The 20,409-nt window shown below is 38.2% G+C and overlaps 1 protein-coding gene across 2 annotated transcripts; it reads right to left on the bottom strand.

The window, feature by feature from the left end:
- Nucleotides 1-1,126: 1,126 nt before the first annotated feature.
- On the bottom strand, nt 1,127-14,923 carry LOC105038950 (uncharacterized). Of its 2 annotated transcripts, XR_830814.4 has the most exons (10): nt 14,491-14,923; nt 10,893-11,137; nt 6,028-6,112; nt 5,266-5,451; nt 5,018-5,185; nt 4,722-4,937; nt 1,968-2,139; nt 1,713-1,884; nt 1,479-1,629; nt 1,127-1,312 (listed from the first exon to the last, which is right to left on the bottom strand). XR_830814.4 is itself a non-coding variant. In XM_010914887.4 (9 exons), the coding sequence occupies exons 1-9, from the start codon at nt 14,824-14,826 to the stop codon at nt 1,536-1,538; spliced, it is 1,674 nt and encodes a 557-aa protein (XP_010913189.1). In that variant the 5' UTR covers nt 14,827-14,923; the 3' UTR covers nt 1,352-1,535. The 2 variants fall into 2 exon arrangements, 1 of the variants encoding a protein (XP_010913189.1); XM_010914887.4 differs by lacking the exon at nt 1,127-1,312 and having other exon boundaries at nt 1,352-1,629.
- Between the last annotated feature and the right edge of the window lie 5,486 nt (nt 14,924-20,409).

The raw sequence follows: 20,409 nt of genomic DNA, 5'->3' as shown, positions 1-20,409 counted from the left end.
CTCATTCTTGAATGTTCGAGACGTAAGAGTTATGGCATTTAATGGACGATTATCTCAGCTCTCATTCTTGAATGTTCGAGACGTAAGAGTTATGGCATTTAATGGACGATTATCTCATTAACTACCGTTAAAGTCGAGTAATGAGCCACTTTGGACAACTATTGCATTCCACGTTCGCATGTAGTTAATATCCATATCGGATAACCATCATTGATTCCAAAATTCAAGTAATCGACATGACATCGAGAAAATAGTCGGCTATATACCTGATATTACCAGCTAATTGTAGATTGCATGTCGAACTAAATCGGTTAGACACCGACTTGATTAAATCCTTCGCTCTTAATCGATTGTCAAATCCTATCAATCTTAATCGATCGAACGTCGATAAAGACAAGAATCATTGATCCAAATCGGATTGAATCACAACAACCCGATCGATGCAAAGATGAAAAAGAACCAATTGTTGTGGACTTAATCGGTAAAACATAGTCGACTCAACTTAATCGACTGAACTTAATCGACCGAATATAATCGGCTCAACTTAGTCAACAGAATATAATTGATGGAACATAATCAGTTCTGCTTAATCGACTAAGCGACAAGAATCTACCCCAACCCAATTGACCAATCCCCTCCAACCCAAGCTCTGCCAAATCACAGCCAACATCTTCCAATCTCGCCTCACCGATCCGATCTGCTCACAGAGAAGCTCAAGGACCTCGGGGAAGTGACATTGGAGCCTCTCCATCTCCTCCAGCATCCGATGCTCCATCCACAAAGCCGGCCGCAACCTGCCTTATGCCACCCTTGCCTAGGAGCGGCCCCATAGTCCAGACCGGTATCCAACCACTCCCCCGTGAAGAGCCCGCAATAGATTCTCTGCTCGTCACCCATGACGCACCCACCAGATGTTGGGCAAAAGTTCCAAGATAACACGAGAATTAGGCAACGGCCTAAAGGCGCTCGACCCTCCCGTTACCTACTCCAGCCTCCAACCAGCTTATGCAAAACTGCAAGAAACCATCTCATTCAAGTCTCACTGCGCGTAGAAGAGTTCTTGGTCCCATGTGCAGGTCGCTGCACCGAGAGCAACTGACAACTAGAAAAGGTTTTCAACGTGATCTAACCAACACGGATATAATAATCTTTATCATGTTTTTATGAATACAGGTACACACCATGGTTTGATCTCTGCGACGAAATCAAGGTAAAACTCAGCAAAGCAATAAAGGATCGGTCTTTATTGAAACAATGATGCAGAAGATCAGAGTCCTTGAGAGTGATGAACAAATATCCAACGCTTCAGAACCTACTCAATAACAAATTAGTTTTTTCAGGTGCAACCGAATAAGTAAAATTCATAAGCCTTAAAAAAATAATTTTTACATATAACATGATTGAGAAGAAAAATCGACAATTTGGTAGTTTGAAAATTTTTAGGGAACTTTATAGGAGTTTCTTTTACAGTAACTTACCACTGTATGTTGGGTTACACATTCCTAGCAGCTAAAGCAAGAACTAGCATCTTTCAGTCACTCTTGCTGCTCATAAATCTGCATATAGGCCTCTGAGAGAGCAACCATTTGTGGAAGAGTTTCTGTTACATGAAGGTCCTGCATCTCATACCTGCCAGTGAAGAAGGTTCAGAAAGCTATCAAATTTTCAGACATAAAAATAAATCTCAAGCTTCAGACTAGTCAAAAGAATACCATAGCTCTTCTGATTTACGCTGCACGAAAACTCTATAAGATCCTTCGCCTGGCTTGCCATCATGAACAATGTTAGCAATAAGATCATACTTTGACCGCAGCTTCTTGTTCTCCCTTGGTGTAGGTAATGGAATATAATCTTTCAACTCGAGATTCTTCACTGGAAAGTTAACTGGTAAAGAAAAATACACAATTTAATATATCATAGACAATAATAAGACATAGCACAACTGACCCATGTAATAGCGTCCATACCAAGAGTAGGATTCTTTTCAATGAAGAAGTTATTTTTTGTAAAACGCCGCATGTGGAGAATCAGGTACTTCGGTAGTCTAGTAACACGATATCTCATCCTTGCAATGCAAGGCCGCACCACCTCAGTGACAGTCTCACCATCAAATTTCTTCAATATATTAAAAAGTGGAACCTGAAGAAAAGAATATTGAATTTCTAAAATAAGCCACTGGAAAGAAAAGGCAAGGCATCTCAGAACCAAAACTTTAACATACAAAAACATCAAGTGAAAATATAAACAAACAGCACTGTAATTATAAATCAGATGAAACAACCGGCAATCAACAAAAGGACAGAAAATGATAATCATCACCCGTATGTTGAGTAATCATTCTTTTAGTTGCTTCTAGACTCCTTACTTTGATTAGTGTTGCCATAAGCGGCACTAACCTCAAACTTCAGCTCCTTTCTCACACATCCAAATGGTTAACAAGACATATCGCAAGTGCTGAACTAAAATAATTGCGAGTATGACCAAGGATGAGGAAACTTGTGTACTTAGCAGAATTTCAATATGTCAAAAGTCATAGCTCAGGTCCTAAAAATTCTAGAAGAAATCAATAAGTCAGGTAAAATACTGCTATAATAGGAATATCTAAAACCCAATAGAGAGGACACACAGTTTGGTGGGAAAAAAATAAAATCTCCACTTTTAGTCCATCAGCAATGTCTGCAGCACTACTTTCCCCAAAGCTTGCCTTCATAGATAGATGGATAGAGAGAGAGAGCGAGAGAGAGAGAGAGCAATTACAAGTGAGATTGATACATGGAAGAAGATTGCGGGCACAAATTGCCAATAGTGTCTTGCAAATCAAGCAGAAATTGATGTAATTGATGATGGAGAGCCACTTGGATAAAGTCTAGGAGATCATTTGGGAGTTCAGACCACTTGGACATGGCATTTGGAGGATTATATTGATCAATATAATCCTCCAAGGTAGTGAAGTGCCTATGGAACAAGGTTCAAAATATCGCTTACCAACCCCATCTCAACTAAGGGTGGGTACAGTATGCACTCTGCCACATGCCATGTTGACAGAGGGTAAAAATCATAAAATTGGAGATGCCCAATACATCCTTGGTACAGCCTATATTGGCCTCCATTTTTTTTACATTTACTTTATGTTTTATAGTCTTAATGCTACATCTTTGCTAGGAGGATCACTCTACGTTTTCTAGTCATGGTTGTTCATGTGCCCTGAAGTTCTACGTTTTCAGTTTACTACATAACATCACATATCTTTCTATTTAAATATATTGAAAGCATTTGTTTGGATTAACCATTGAAATACAATTAGTTTAATAGAAATGATTGAATTAGTGAAATTTTATCTTTTCAATTAACAAACAGTAGGAAATTATTTTCATGCAACACACAACAATCATTAGATTGATTGATGTTATGTTTGTATCAACCACAAGAAATCATTGTCTCGGAGCACAACACTCATTGAATTAATGAATGTTATGTTACAATTTGATGTAGTTTATATTTCATGGAAATCATTGATTAACATTTGCACTGCTTTTATAGGATTAATTTTCTATAAATTCATCAAATCCGAAAACACATCCAAGACACATCTGTAAAATAACTGGTAATCTACTACCAATTTTCCTTAATTTTGATCCTGCATTCGTGCTATCCATCAACAAAAAGTACCCACATTATTTTTTTCAATTAATCTTTAAAAAATTCTCAATCTTTTCAGAAGAATAAAAATAAGGGGGGAGAGAGAGATTTAGAAAGCTACAACACTTTTCTAGACCAAAACTCAATGTTCTTTGCTTCAGTGGCATGGAAATTACATTTAAAGAACTGTAGGACTCTCCCTATGCTTGTTCTCAACTTGAAATGGTTGAGAACAAGCATTAAAACCCTTAAACTACACTGCCCTTGCAGCTTCTGGTAGGCACAAGCAGAATTTGAAACTCCTGGCTATGAAGTAAACAAGCAAAACTGAAACTGAAAGGCTTCCTATCTGCTGGCATATTTGTACCAAAAAAAAAAATTATATGGCTTTTCAGGAAGTTCTATCTAAAATCTAAACCATGCTAGTGCACATGAGAGGAAGCATGGATGACAGTGATCATATTAAGGAAGCATTCATTTCTGCAAACCCATGAAGGCGCTCCCACTTTTTGATGGTTGGCTCCTATCTCTCTCTCTCTGCCCCTTAAGCAATAGCTAAATGAACAGTGGTGTATTGTCTACCACAGAAAAAAGGGGTATGTCACCTCTCTAAAACAGGCTTATTGATAATGAAGGCTCAGAAAAATGTGTCATGATAGTATAGATGAAATAGACCATAATGTATGAGGAAAGCATGGATGGTAGCAAGGCACACACCCCCTCCCCCCCCAACCTCCCCCCACCCCAAAAAGGAAAAAAAAAAAGAAAAGAAAAAAAACCTCTCTTCTTTCAGAAAGAGCTAAACCAATAGCGGTGTATTTTTCACTAGAGAAAGGAAGGAGTACATATAGAGCACCTCTCTAAAAGAGACTCATCCACAGAAAGGCTTAGTAAAATATGCATCATGACAGTATAGATGAATTAGACCATACTATAATTATGGTATCAATAAAATCTTACTAATAACTTAAGACCAGGGAAGGATACTTTCACTTTATATAATCATATAATAGAAATTTATGACGATAGCATTTATTTAGCAGATACTATTAAAAACAGTCCAACATAACTAATATGCAAACCTGAGGAATGATATTTTTCTCCATTGCATCTTTAAAAAGAGGGGGAGGAGGCAAGTCAAGACCAAGCATTAAGAATTTCACTTTAGATGTTTCTCTCACAACATCGTCATTTGCTGTTCCACCCTCTGCAGCAACTGCATTGTTCTGTTCGTCACCATTTTCTTTCTTTTCTGTAAGAACTTTCTTATGGATCTCCTTCACAACCTCCAATTCTCCCTGCCACCCAGAGAAAATGAATAAACAACATGATATTAAAAAAAGAAAGGAAATATAGTTTTTATGACAAAGTTAAAGACCTGAAAGCAATCATGAATAATGCTCCTTTTTGTTTTCTTTGATTTAAGTTCTGCATGCAGTGTATTCAATAGCCAGGACATGAATTCAACAGGATCTGATTGTACACCTATTTGGAACCGCTTATTACTAGCTTTCATAACTGCCTGTAGGAACTCATGTGGGCTAACCTGAGAAGAAATGAAGCCTGAGAAATACTAGAAAACACATAATAGAAGAATTTTAACAGACTATTCGCTAAGAAGCCCACCTGTCCCTTGAAGTTCCGTGCATGCCAAATTTTTCGTGTAAGTTCTCCAAACCTATGAACAAGTGGAGACTTGTTGTGTTGATAATTCTCAGGAATAAGAAAGAAATTCCTCAAAGGAGTCACCCGCATCAATGACTGAATTGTGACATTAACAAAATCAGTCTCCTTAATGTTATTGAGACCCACCTGCGAAAAGGCACAAAGTAACAACTAACAATTCTTGAAAAATACCTGAATTTTAATATTTAAAGCTAATCAAACAATTTGAGTGAAAGTCTAAGTGATGGAGTGAAATTGTAGCGACAGCAGTATTTATGACATTGAAGAAGTCTGTAAGCATCCAGTTTCTATTTCTTGTCATAGAAATGTTGCTGAATTCACATTATATATGTTGGCAAACAAAGAATCAAGATTCACCGTACCAATACTGGCCGTCATATCAGTACCTAACAGGACGGTATGGTTGGTATAGACCATGCCAACACAATATTTTTTTTTCATGCCCAGCCATGGTACACCCCAAAACAGGCAGTATGGGGCAGCTCCACTTAGGACGGAACCGTTTGGACCAGCTGCTCTATACCGAATAGAACCCCAGTACCGTAAGAATAGCTTACTGGTATGGGTCAACAGGGCAGATTTTGTAGAAGTCCATAAAGGATAAGCACACCTTCAAACCATAAATCAAATAATTGATAATACTCTCTCTCTCTCTCTCACACACACACACACATATAATGAATGTTATAAAAGTTAACTTACCATTCCAGGAAGATAGTTGGAACCATCGAGTGCCCTCGACCACTGCCTATTTTCATCAAGATGTAGAACTTGTTCCCTAGTAAACCTGTAGTTGTAAATAAAAGGTAAGTGTCAAGTTGATTCAAGTAAAATAATTAAACGGGAACTGAAATGGGCATGAGGCTCAACTAGGATTCATAGCTCCAGAGAAACAAGAATCTATTAATCCAGAACAAGATATTGTCTAATTTAAAACAAAATTCCAAAAGGTAGAATAAGTGAACAAATTAGGTGTCCCTCAAGTTCCGATTAGAACTTCAGCAATTTGCATTACAACTAATGGTTTCTTTTGGAAAACCTGTTGATATAGGATTATTGCCTAAAGGTCCATTTTGCTTGTAAGAAGGATTCAAGAAGTCCTATTACCATTAGTTGTGAGTTAGAGTGCCATAAGCATTTTTATATATAGGGCTTCATTTAGATCCTAACTTCAAGTACTGTGTGTTCTTCTTCTGTAAGCATTTATTTCAACTCCTAAAGAGTCGTAACTTCTTCACTTATCATAAAGCAGCAAGAAACCTTGACATAACATGATAGTCAGTCTACTTTAAAGTTCAATCTTTTTAAAAAATTTTGCTAATCTTGCATGACAATGATCCCATTCCTCAAGGTGATGATGCCTCTGGAATCCCAGATGAGGATTCCCCCGATTTGCATAGCAGTGAGGACTTAATCTTAGTTGCCCTATCACTATTAGTTCGATATACTCATTAGTCCCTTCAAAACCTGGAATCTAACCATCTAGGTTACCTCCATCTTTAGGACCATAATCATTCTCCAACCAGATTCAGATTAGTTGTAAAAATACAGCAAACCACAAATTGGCTGCTTCCTTCATTGCCTTCAGCAAAACTTAACTTAAAACTCCCTCATCATAAATCTACACAAAAACTATGGATCTTCTGTATGCATCCATCTCCCTATTTTCATTTTGCAGCAAACTTCTATCAGATACTTAGACCAGTGATCCCATATATTCGTCTTTGGTGAGATAATCCATATAACAAATCATGCAGGTTCTCTCTACTCCTGACTTCCAACACCACACGTCACTTCACAAAAGTGGCATATTAACCAAAAATGGCAAGAGCAAAAAAATTTTGCCAAAGATAATACAATTTTTGATTATTTTAAGAACTTGCAAAATGACAAAATAAACCTCAAATGATGCACATGAGAACTGTAGGAGATATAAATAACTGCAATGGGATTAGATTTTAAGTTAGATGCTTGTCCAGACAAAGACTAATTTAACAAAAAATAATTTCAGCAAATCAATTTGGCTTCACACCAACACGGTGAACCAATTAAGGTTATTCTAACTTACATACCAAAAGAAGAATCCTCAGACGGCTCATATCAGCTAGGAAAAAGGTTATTATAAACAAGAGATGTTGTTTGGAGAGACAAGATAAATGAATTATACCTACTCGATCTTTTTTGATTCTAACAATTCATCCTTTTTGAGTCGCTTCACCTAATCAAAATATGTTAAAATTTACTTTTCAATTATTTTTGTGTAGTGTCACCATTCTTAGCAACTTCAACTGATTTTAGGTAAAAATACTCATAATTGCACCTAGATTCACAATTCAAATATTTGATTTGGCTCTTGTTGAATAAGACCATTTCTGCACCAATTATTATGCTCTCCAATCATCTTTATCCATTTTCCTGCAATGTCAGCCTGACTCAAATCACTAATCTTACTCTTCTGCCCATAATTTATGGGTGCCCAAGCAGTTGAGGTGTCACATTTTTTCTACTTCTGTATTTTGGAAACCACTCCTCTTTACAGTTGATTAACCTTTATCGTGCACTGGATATCTGTGGCCTTAGCGGTTCTCTTTACAGTTGCTTTATGCACGTGATAATCAAGGTCCACCCCCTGGATTGACTTTCATTTTACAATACCCAGTCCTTAATTCCAGTGGCCATTTTAGGTTTACTCATGGCCTGTTCAAAAGTGTGTATAAAACAGCTATAAATGCGCAAAGGAACAGACCTGACCATGTGCAAAGCACCAGTCTAACTTTGTATAGGGACTAAACATAAAATAGTAACTATGCACAGACTAAATGTATACAGGCTAAACTTTGTCTAGGGAAAAGGTGTTAGGTTCCCTTTGTACATGCTATGCATTGATCCCTCACTCTGGCACATCATATGTTTAAAATTTGGCATATGATCATTCTTTTCGTGTTCATCTTCCGGTGGAATCCTCGAAGCCAGCAAATTAGTCCAAAATAGCTTATATCTCCAATTTCCTCCATAGACACTCACTTCCATATGTTGGCATTTTCTTAGTTCTTTATGGTTTACCGACTGTTCCATTTTCATTCCTCATTTTATCTTAGAATTTGCAGATCAAGCCCCTTGTTATGGGGCCTACATCTCATTAATCCTTTCATTATATGATTTCCCTTCTCTATAGTTTTTGTCCTTTCAACTTCTATAAGTTGCAGCGCCATCCGTTGCATGTGTCATCCATGTAACTCAGCTCTTCCTTGCAATAAATCTAGAGTTTCCCATTTCCCAAGTCCATGATGCATCTACGTTAAAAATACATTTGTCACTTCTCAAGCCTTTGTTTGATAGCTTGATTGACATTGTCTTGGCAATGTTCCACTTTCTTCAATTAAGAATTCCACCATTCACCTGAAGTCATCAGATTTTAAATTCTTTGATCCATATAAATCTTTCTTTAACGCATTTTTCAGGTTGTCTTGGTGTATCACTTTTGTCTTACCGTTTAGTATGACTTTTGCATTTTGATTCCTTGTTGCCACATTGGCTCGTTGTTTCTCTTGAGCATTGAGTATCTAGTTGCTGCTATGATCTCAAACCATGATGCTTTTTCATGGATTCAGCCCGATCTCACACTGTCTCAGAGTATTTAGACAGTAGGCTTTTCCCTTAGCTTCCTTGAATCCTTACAAGTTTGAGACTGGCAATAGCATGGCCTTCTTTAGACCTGCTACATGGCAAGCCAGCACCTGTAGGAGATTTCAGATGCTTGTGGCATGCCTTAAAATCTTAAGTCTCAGACTCTATAAGACAGCAATCTAGTATGCAATGAAAAGGAGGGGCGGAATGAGGGAAGAAAAGGAGTGAAACAACTACAATGGAAAAAATTGCATGGCTTCTCAAAGAGATGACCATGTGATGAAATGGCAATTATGATGATGATGTAGCAACAGGAGTGACAAAAAAAAAAGTGTGCTTTTTGTTGCTTTCACTTCTACCTTTCTTCCATTCTTTTATTCTTATGGCTAATCATAATCCATAAATATTGGTTAGAACATCTTAAGCTAATCAATTGAGCGTTCAATTAAACATGAACCCTCCAAAGTTAAAGATTATATTATGTCGTTAAGATGCTCCAAAGAGCATCATTAAGATGAAACTTTAGAAAAAGGTTATACACTTGTAAATATATGAGTCCCACATAATCTTATTTTGACAATAAAACATATGCTTATAAACTATTGATGTACTCTTACTAACTTATACTAACTTATAACTATAATAAAATATATTAATATAAAACAATAGGGAATTTTAACCATGTCTCCACTTTCTTTTCTTTTTCTTCTTATTGTAGCACAATTGCCATAACTGTTATATGCATGCTACATTGTGCCATACAATCTCTATATTCTTGGTCCAATCCTCAATTGCCATCCTGGCTATACTTGGACTCTACTGAAGGCAGAAATCTCCTTCGCTTTGCATCCTGCTATGCTTGGAATCATCTGCCAGGCTCCAGCAGCATTACACTGCCACACCATACTTCAACTAAAAATCTACACTTTTCTTAGTTGATTTCAGTCACCAGCCTACTTTGCCTTATCATCCTCAGAAATTTGTCATATTTTTACACCAGCAACCCATTCCTTGGTTTTCTCATCCTTCATAAGGAGTGAATCAAGAGCCATGCCAAAGAGGAAAAGCAAGATTATTTAGTCTGGGTTCTGTTCATTTTTGCAACTTGGGAATTCAAGGTTGAGCAGTCCAAACTAAAGCTTGAGCTTTTTTACAAAGATTACAACGAGTCTTCTGTCCCCCATGTATCTACGAACTTAGCTCCAATTCTTTATGCATCTACAATTGCTCTTCCAGCTTCATTTAAGTCATCATGTAAGCTTGCTAGCACATTTGTCATGTCTAGCATCAACTCCCATGGCTTCAACTCATAAACTACATTGGCCCCTAGCATCATCTTGGCTCATCTTGCAAGCTCAAAATTCCAGCTGCTCCATATCCAATTGCGGTCATACAAATGTGGTTATGCTCTCTCTCAGACACATTCCCCATTGATAAAATTACTTTAGCTTGTATAACCACCAAAACTCTCATGGCAAGCTCTTGTATATATTCCATCTTGAGTTTGAGAGCGCTGTTAGAATAAGTATCATAGACTATTCCACATTATTTGGCCACATCCATGTTTATCAATTTGTTCTCCATGAATTAGAACTGCAACATCAAATATGGCTTGAAAATAGGTTTGTTTCTATCTCTTCCCCTAGTATGTGTGACACCCAGCAGCCAAACCACAACCCCCACCACCACCAAAAAAAACCAAAAAAACAAAACACCAATAGAGGGGGAGGGGGGTGGGGAAGAGGAGGCCCCACCCCTAAGGAGAAGAAAAATAAGAAAAATCATGCATATGCATCAGCCACCTGCGAGACATCATGACATGTATTTGGTGGGTGAAGGACTAGTGACAATCTGGTATACTTCACAAAGCAGTTCATATATGTAATTAACAAAGGAAAGAAAAGATGCATGGATAGCAATGAACTACTGATCAATGATACCTTGGGTTTAGAACATGACGGATGTCATCCAATGATGGATCATTTATTTCATATCCATCAGGAAGGCAATAAACTTTTTCTGTTTGAAGATTGATATACACATGGTGCCCTGCTTCAAGACTGTGAGTATATGCATGAGAATTCAGACCTCTTCCTTGGTAATACTTCCCACAGACCAAGCATGCATATACATTCAAATTTGACAGAGAAATAGAGCATGCCTTTTCAAAATCAAAGTCCAAAACCTGCACAAGCAGATGAGAGAAATCAGTAAATTATAACCAAACCATCTGTTTAGCAGCCTGCGGACATACTTTAATAGATTCATAATCAGATGCTAAATCTTGCTTTCTTTCATTTTATGCAAACAATCATCTCCTTGCATCATTGATTTTCAATAATAATTTATAGAATGCAAAGATACAAGGTCAAATGGGCTCATCTTATCAAAGTATATAGTGTTCATATCAAAATCAACCAAACAAAAGAAACAGAATGGTTTGGCAGCACAGTTCAGCATGGCAACATCAAAAAAAAAAAAAAATGAAAGGATAACACAGAAATATGGATATAAATGTCTGATATTTAAAATGAAGGTAAAACCCACAACTGATCTGCTGATATGTCAGATGAATGCCCATGCTTGGAAGTCTCACTTCACATCAATCTGGCATTCACAAGAAAATTACCATACTTATAGCTGGACAGACTCAAACTAAATTTTCTATTAGCATGGACAAATGCTTTTCAAATGGTATTGAAGAGAATAACTATGCCAGAGAAAAAGGTAAGCATGCTATTGGCTGACTAGTTAACAAGGCAAATAAGAGTGATTATAGAAATCACTCCTCTTTACATATATCAAAAGTACTCAACTGACTGCGGCACATAAATATTGCTGACCAGTTGAACCAGACTGCCTCCTCATCTATATTAACAACACAAAAGAAACAGACCACATGCAAATGAAAAAATTTATTTATCTGATCTGCAGTCAAACTGGTCCCCATAGTAGGAAACATTACTTCAAACCTTGAAGAATATAAAATCCCTAAATCAAAGAATATGGCTCACAAACTACAGAACAGTACTAGCTTGGGTGAGAGTATATACAAAGGGCGAAATGGAAACTGCAAAGGTTGAACACATCAGTGACATAGTGATAGTTACACAGAAAATGTATTATTCAAATCCTTCCAAAATGTAGACATCTGCTTATAGAAAATAATTCTTCATAAATTTTTAACAGACATGTTGTAGGCATGTAACAGATTCAGTTGAGGGTAAAGCTCATGCTCATAATAACCCAAACAGATAAAGGAAACATAATGAGGTGAATCCAAACACAAGCTACAGATTGACTTACAATCAGGATTATCATGCTTTACAATCAACAGTTGCATATTACAAGCATGTTGCATTTGAAGTGTTTCAGGAAAAAAAACTGACCACTAATGCCCTGTTATGATCATTATCTGCATTTCATGTTCCAACCATTACTACAATCACTGCCTATTGTGAATGCACAGATTAGTACATGTCATGTGTTAGTAATCATTCTGTTTTTTGGCAGAGTCACCAAGAACTGTGCATGGGCAAGTGATGTGTTGCTCTGCAAGTCATCAAGAAGAAATATCCAATGTTATGTTGTAAAAAGAAAGCAATTGAGAAGGCAATTGCAATGGCAAAGCAAATATATCAATGCAGCCTCTCATTTCACATACTTTTGGTGGTAAGTCAAACCTCTCCTCAGTTGTTGGCTAATTGCTACTTTAAGGCATGAATCTCCTAAATGTCAAGCAAATAAAAAGTGATTTTCTAACTTTCGAGTGTAATGTAGCTATCTAAAACACTTTTGGATTCTCTCTAGAATCATGGTGGATGTCAGCAGTTCGAGTCCGCTTATCTCCAGCCCGTGAACTTAGCTGATACTATGATAGCGCCTAATGTTTTCAATTCGCAATTCGATATATGATTTATCATTCATAGACGTTGATAAGATCCAGAATATAGTAAAATAAGAAATTGAAAGATTTCATTGGAATAGTTTATTCGAAAATTTTCTGAAAAGCTAATCATTAGTTCTTCTCTCCATCGGAACAATAGGGCCGTTATACTTATTACTAAACTTGTTGAAGAGATAAAATAGAACTAAGGTCTATCTTTTTTTATCAGCCAGGTATTGGCGTTGCGCGACACTAATCCTGTCGTCTACCTAATTAGTGGGGAGACATTAATGTACGCGGTTAGCAAAGGGTCAAATATTACCTGAGATACCTTCCAAAGTGACCAACCAGGACCTTTTCTAGCTTTGCAGCAAACGAATGTGGTAATGAGTTCGCTCATATGGGGGATACTCCTATCCATCGGGTCTCCAAGCAATGATCACTCTTTTTTATAAACTCTACTCGGCTTTCGATCATTACTCCCGGGCTTTTTCATTTGGTCCTGCCAGAGCAATGTACAACAATAAATCAACCGTTCGTGCCCACTTTAGATTTTGACGATCTAAGGCGAACTCTCCATGCTTCTATTCAAGATGGAAAAAGTAGTACAGATGTAGGCGGTAATGTTGTCGAAGCACCGGGGGGAGTGCACAGCGAGTTAGCCGTAGCAAGTCAATGAACTAGGGCTGTCATGGCAAGGCAATTGAGATCGGAAGAAGGGTTCTTGTAGCTGCATTCGCTAGTTCCACTTTTCCTTCCTTCCATTCCTTAACCAAACCATTATCTAGCATAGAAGGTCGTGGCATATTAATTTATGTCTTTCCATCTCCTTGTTGAGATTGTCGCATATTAAGTCAGAAATTATATGCAACTCCAACATACAGAGAAGGTTCCACCATCAACATAAGATAAACTTGTGCTTTTGAACCAAATATTTTTGTGCATAGATAATCTACTAGGCTATACAATGTCTAGAAATCTGAGTTGACTAATGAAACAATTGCTTAAAGCCATCTCAATGCAACAACATCATAAAGAAAACCACTAAGGAGCACCAAGAATTTCCCAACTTAGATACACCAGAAGAAAAACATACATGCCGCATGGCAATCTCACAGCTATAGAATGGCATCCCTTTCTCAATAATCCTAAGTAAGCATCCGATATCACCACTTGCCAAGTCCGCCAAGTTCGACAATTAACCATGAAAATAAAAAACCATAAACAAACTCATCGATAAAAACGCGAAACAAAAAGTAGATTCGAACAATCACCAGTGAATCACCTCCGTACTCACCTACAGATCATCCAGTAAAGAATGCCGAACATTAAGCTCCAACGTGAGTCACGTCAGTTGGAAAAGCAGCACACAAAGTGAAAAATTCAAGAAATGAATTCTCCAAACGTTACCACAATATTCCCCAAATCAAGCCAAGGCAATCAAGAAATAAAGTCTCCAAGCCTTACCACATTATTCCCCAATTATCAATTAAAAGATCCCAAGACCCGTCATAAGTTAAAGAAATAACATTAACCTACTTCAAAACATCAAATTTTGAACTAAAACAACATCACAAGCTCACAGATCAATATATTACCAAAAAGACTATAGCTTTGTCATGGAATAAAAGAAATTGGATCACTGGGATCACCTGGCGGTTGACAGTATCAAGATAAGGACAGTCCCTCCGGACCTCCACCTGCCGCTGCCGCTTCCCGGGCGCCGGCCGTCGCACCTCCTCCTCCTCCTCCTCCCTTTCCTCTTCCGTACGCCCGTTCTCTCGGGCCTTCCCCTTCTCCTCGTCCTCCTCTTCATCGTCGTCGTCTGGGTAATCGGCGAGAACGAGGAGAGAGCCATTGTTGCTCACAGAATCCACTCCAACCCTTTCTTCTTCTCCTTCTTCGGATGAGAGCCGTTGCCTCTTTGGGTCCGAGACGAGACCTTCTTCTCCCTCTCCTCCGGGTCTTCTCTTCCTCGGTGTCTCCATTCTCTCCAGCCTCAAGTTTTGATCTCAAAGCCCTAAAAACGTCGCCGTGGAAGGCAAAGCTCCAACCCGGGTCGGTGTTTGGAAGTAGAACCTTCCCGGCGCTCCCAGCGCATTCATAGTCGCCACTTCGCATGCGAATAGTGGTTGTTAACCGGTCGGGTTCGGGTAGGGTTTGGCTATTATCCATATCCAAATCTAAAATATATTTGTAAAATTTGTTAGATTCAAAAGTCCAAATAAACCTCTATGCCCATATTCAATACCGGATAGGAAAAAAAAAGGTTTGGCCTAGAAATTGGATATTTAACAAATTACTTGCTATATTTTTAGACTGTATTTTTTATTATTTGCTACATCCATAATGCAACCTCATAAATAGTGAAACACAAAGAACTAACGATATAAAAAAAATGATATTTAAAAGTGGATATCGGTTAAACCATTATTTTGTCACTTAAATGTCCATATGTTATAAGCATAAAAAAAGATCCTACCATAATTAAGCTCACCATAAATATTAAATCATCAAAAATACGTGGTAAAAGGACTACCACAAATAAGATGGACAAAATTTGGCAGAGTAAGATGGATTATAGTATCACTACTCTCCACTTGATTTTTCTTCTTTTATAGTATGTGTATATTATTGTTGTTTGTTGCAATTGAGATCGGAAGGTGGGCAATTGAGCCTTGCACAGTAGTGCTGGAGTACCTGAAGGCCCTGACAAATGTAGAATACCTGAAGGAGAAGCTGAAGGAGGAGAAAGAGAGTCAGGCTTTTCTCCACCGTCGATTCTTAGATCAAAAGCTTCTCACTATGAATGTGCTCAAAAGGATAGATCAGCTGGCGTAAAGATGAGCTGAAATCATAAACCAGGCCTACAAGATAGCATTCTCCATAGGTTTTGAGAGATGCAAAATAATGGCTTGGGTGCACCTTCCTACCGACAATGTCGAGCTTCTACAAGCTAGTTTTTTAGATGAAAGTCTGAAGGTCGTGACAGAAGATAGCACAAAAAGATTTACAAAAATACCTCCATATATTATTGAGACAAATAAAATCGATACAGCCACCCAGATAGAAGAGACTACCGATACTGAGGAGAGTTGTGTTGAAGAGAATCACCCTGATGGCACTCTGAGGCAATAATATATTTTCCCTTTTGTAATATGAATTTTGTAATCATTTTGATGCAAATGAATAAAACTCATTTTTCTTATTAATGTTCACTATGTTTGAATGGATGAATACAAACCACATTTCGAGTCATATTGGCCGAATTTCAATCCACACTAAGAATTTAGTTATGATTCAAATCATAAGGTATAATCTAAGTCACAATTCGAGCTATAATCCAAGTTATATGACTCATACCTGTTGTGCTGGTTTTGAAAAAATCGGGATTCAAATCACTTTCATGTGGTAGGTACCATCGCACGTCTCTTCACATCTCTTCAAAAATAGTGTAGGACATTATTTGCCTGTCACTGGTATTAACTACCATATCGACTGTAGGTACTGTACCCGACTGGTGACTGCCACACATCAAGTATTTATTTAAACCTCATCGGTCATGTCTCCTGCCATTAATGCTTTGAGAGAAAGTATCGTTTGAAGATCTTCTAAGTTTGGATTTATTTAAACCCTAGGTGAGACTGGATTCAGACTTCTAGGGTTTCTGATTATCCTTTTCTTTTACCATAGGTTCTCCTCCTTCGTCTTTCACCTCAGAGCTTCTTTTTCTATAAGGGAAAATGGCTTTTGGAGGCTCTAACTTCGTCCCGCTGGAATTTCAGTCCGAGCTAATAGAAAGGGATATAGTATTGCTCTATGAGCAGTTTCAGATCCCTCCAACATTTCAACTGAAAATTTTGAGGCCGAATGATCGAGTTTGCCATCCCCCCAGGCTGAATAAGCCTCTATGAAGAGTACTTTCGGGCTGGGCTGAGGCTTTCTCTCCATCCCTTCTTTATAACTCTTCTTCAATTTCTTGAAATATCAATGCTTGGTAGTTCTGAACTCATGACGGCATATCTGTGGTTTTACCGTAGTATGTGTATTGGCTGGAATTGATCCCAACATCACTCTTTTTTGTTCTTTCTTCAGCCTCAAGAGGCATCCTGGATCACGCGGGTGGTGGTATGTGTCGCTATGAAAGAAAAAAAATATTTGTCTATTGATCCAGATGCTCCTTTCACTGTCCATGACTGAAAATAGTGTTTTATCTTCGTCTCTCAGACGTCAGGTGAAGATTCGAGACTCATCGCCTGGGGTGAACCCAAAAAGATGTATTGAAAGAGCCGTCATTAGATCAGTCTTGCGGCAGGAGGTGGAGATCTTGCACAACTTTAAGATCCCGACGTCGAAGGAGCTTCTATCAGTGTAGACATTGTTTAATGTCGGCATTAGCTAGGCCGGTCCCGAAGGTGCACATGGGTTGCCTGTCTCAAAGCTGTATGCTATTTTTTTTTTTATAAATTCTAACTACTTGACCACTTTGGTTGCAGAGATGGATCCAAATGTGTTGAAGAAACTGAAGCAGAAGGCCCACCGAAAAAGGGTAGCAACGCCTATGGGTGGCCGAAGCACTCGCATCAAGATTAAAAGTCCCCCCATGCCGTCGGCTTCCAGGTCAGAGGGACCCGAACCTCTTTCCGTTGATTACTTCAGAGTCGTGAGGGTTCACTCGGGCTCAGCTTCTCTGGCCTTTGATGGGGATCGAAGAAGCCAAATAAGTCGAGCCCCCAAGAAAGCAACTCTGAGCCTGTTGGAAGAAGTAATTTTGAGCCGATCGGCCCCTCAAGTTGTCAACCTTTTCCTAAAAAAGGCATCAGCCGAGGTAGTTGGGGCTTCTAGGACCGCACCAGCTGGCCTGAAGCCCGAGGCTTCGACTTTGGAAGATTACAAACTGACGCACAAATTGTTCACTGGGATGCTCCTTCCGACCGACACAAAAAAGTAGCTGGCCTCATCATGTGGGGCAATAAGGAAAAAAGCTATGGAGTGCTTCATCCAGGTAAGCTGAAGCTCCTACGATGTTTTATTTATTCTAAGCATATGCTTATGATATTATTGCTAAAAGGCTTTCTTTCTTCAATAGCTCGCCCATTTTCTGAATGGGTATATGGAGCACTATCGTGAGGTTTTGGCGGAGGTGAGGAAGCACAAAGCTAACATCGAAATACTCAAAGTCATGAAGGACAAGGCTAAAAAGGAGGCTGAAGAGGCCTCCATGAGAGTCGATGCTATCATGAAAAGGGCTGAAGACACTGAAGCGGCCCTGAGAGGAGCTGTAGAAGAAAATTCTCGACTGCTAGACGTTCAGGAAGCATAGGCAGCCAGAATAAAGGAGCTTGAGGTTCTCTTAGAGAAGAATAAAGCCATGGCCAAACTAGCAAAAAGGAAGATAGCGGAGGCTACTACAAAGGCCGTTCAAGATTTTCGAGTGTCAGAGAAGTACAATGATGAGAAGATCGAGTTTGCCGCTGATGCTTATATCGATGGGAAGCAACTACTCCAGGATAGGATTGCTGTCAAATATCTAGAATTAGATCTAAAATTTTTGGATGAAGTCTGGGAGCCCACTGAAGTCAACGCACCCCTGACGGACACTCCTGTGCCAGATGCTGCCCCTTAGATTTTTTGTTTCTTTTCTTTTGTACTTGAATCTTTCAAGATCATTATAAAATTTTGAAAAAATGAATGAAGTTTATTTTTCTTCATACTCTCTGCATTTCATTTATGCTCGTGTATTTTTATTCAACACACAGAGATAACTTCGATCTAAGGAACTTAAGAGTTATCACAATTTGATTCAATTCCGACCTTAAGAATTTAGATGAATCCGTTCCAACTTAAGGGAGGTAGAACTGTCCCAAGCGAAAAAACTTTGATAAAAATAGTTTCGATCAAAAAAACTCTAGTTTTCAATAAAGAAACTTTAGCAGCAACAGTTCTGAACAAAAAAACTTTGGTTCTGAACAAAAAAATTTTAGCAGCAACAGTTTCGAACAAAAAAACTTTGGTTCCGAACAAAGGAACCTTAGCAGCAACAATTTTGAATAAAAAAATTTTAGTTCCGAATAAAGGAATCTCAGCAACAATAATTTCGAACAAAAGAACTTTAGCTCCAAACAAAGGAGCAACAATAGTTCTGAACGAAAGAACTTTAGCAACAATAGTTTCGAACAAAGGAACCTTAGCAGCTACAGTTTCGAACAAAGGAAGAACTTTAGTTCCGAACAAAGAAACCTCAGTAGCAACAGTTTCGAATAAAAGAGCAACAACAATTTCGAACAAAGAAACTTTAGCAGCAATAATTTCGAACAAAGAAACTTTGGTTCTGAACAAAAGAACCTCGGGAACAATAATTCTAAACAAAGAAACTTTAGTAGTAACAGTTCCAAACAAAGAAATTTTGGTTCCAAACAAAAAAACCTTAGCAATAATAGTTCCAAACAAAGAAACTTTAGCAACAATAATTCCTAACTAAAAAATTTTAGTGGAGCTCGTTGGAAAAGAGCTTTGGCCTTTTATACCACTTTTATGTTCAAAAATGAGTTAACAAATCTAAAAATTTATATATATATATATATATATATATATATATATATATAATAAAATAATATTACAGTATCACTGATAATACATACACAAATTGGCCAAATTTTATGGCTTGGGGAGTGGAATCCTGTCGAGTTGTTTCAGCCAATAGATCTCCGGACGTACCACTTCATCCACCTGATAGGGATCTTTCCAATTGGGTGATAACTTTTCTTACTCAATGGGCTATGAAACTTTAGCTCGCTGCAACACCAAGTCGCCAGCTCGAAATTCTTGGGCCTTGACCTAGGCTTTATAACACTTAGCCACCCTCTGGTGATAGACAGCCATTCCAACAGCAGTACGTTCCCTGCTTTCTTCGATCAAGTCAAGGTTAGTCCAGAGCCATACTGAGTTGGTGTCTTCATTATAATCCTCGACTCTAAGAGATGGAAGCTCGAACTCCATGGGTAAAACTACTTTAATCTCAAATGCGAGATTGAAAGGAGTTTCACTGGTTGGGAGCCTTTGAGTGGTTCGGTAAGCTCATAACACATGATGGAGCTCATCTGTCCATAACCCCCCTATCCAATCTAATCTGACCTTTAAGCCCTGTAGAAAAATTTTATTGGTTACTTTCACCTCTCTATTTACCTGTGGGTGACCTACTGATGTGATGTGAAGCGATGTTCTATTCTATGGCTTTCACAGAATTCGCGAAGTCGAGCACCACTAAATTATCTACCGTTGTCTATGATCAGCACTCTGGAGAGACCATACTGACAGATAATAGATTTTCAAATAAAATCCTTCACTCTCGCTTCAGTTATATGGGCTAGAGGTTCGGCTTCTATCCACTTTGTAAAGTAATCGATAGCTATCAGAAGAAATTTGCACTGACCCAACACATGAGGAAAAGGACCAAGAATGTCCATTCCTCACTGAGCAAATGGCCAAGGGGCGCTGATGGGAGTCAGAAGTACTGTCGACTGATGATGAATATTAAAATTTTTTGGACACAATTATACTTTCTGATAAAG

The sequence above is a fragment of the Elaeis guineensis genome, chromosome 1, assembly GCF_000442705.2.
Source record: "Elaeis guineensis isolate ETL-2024a chromosome 1, EG11, whole genome shotgun sequence".
NCBI lineage: Eukaryota > Viridiplantae > Streptophyta > Magnoliopsida > Arecales > Arecaceae > Elaeis > Elaeis guineensis.
This window is presented reverse-complemented; position numbering and strand designations above follow the sequence as displayed.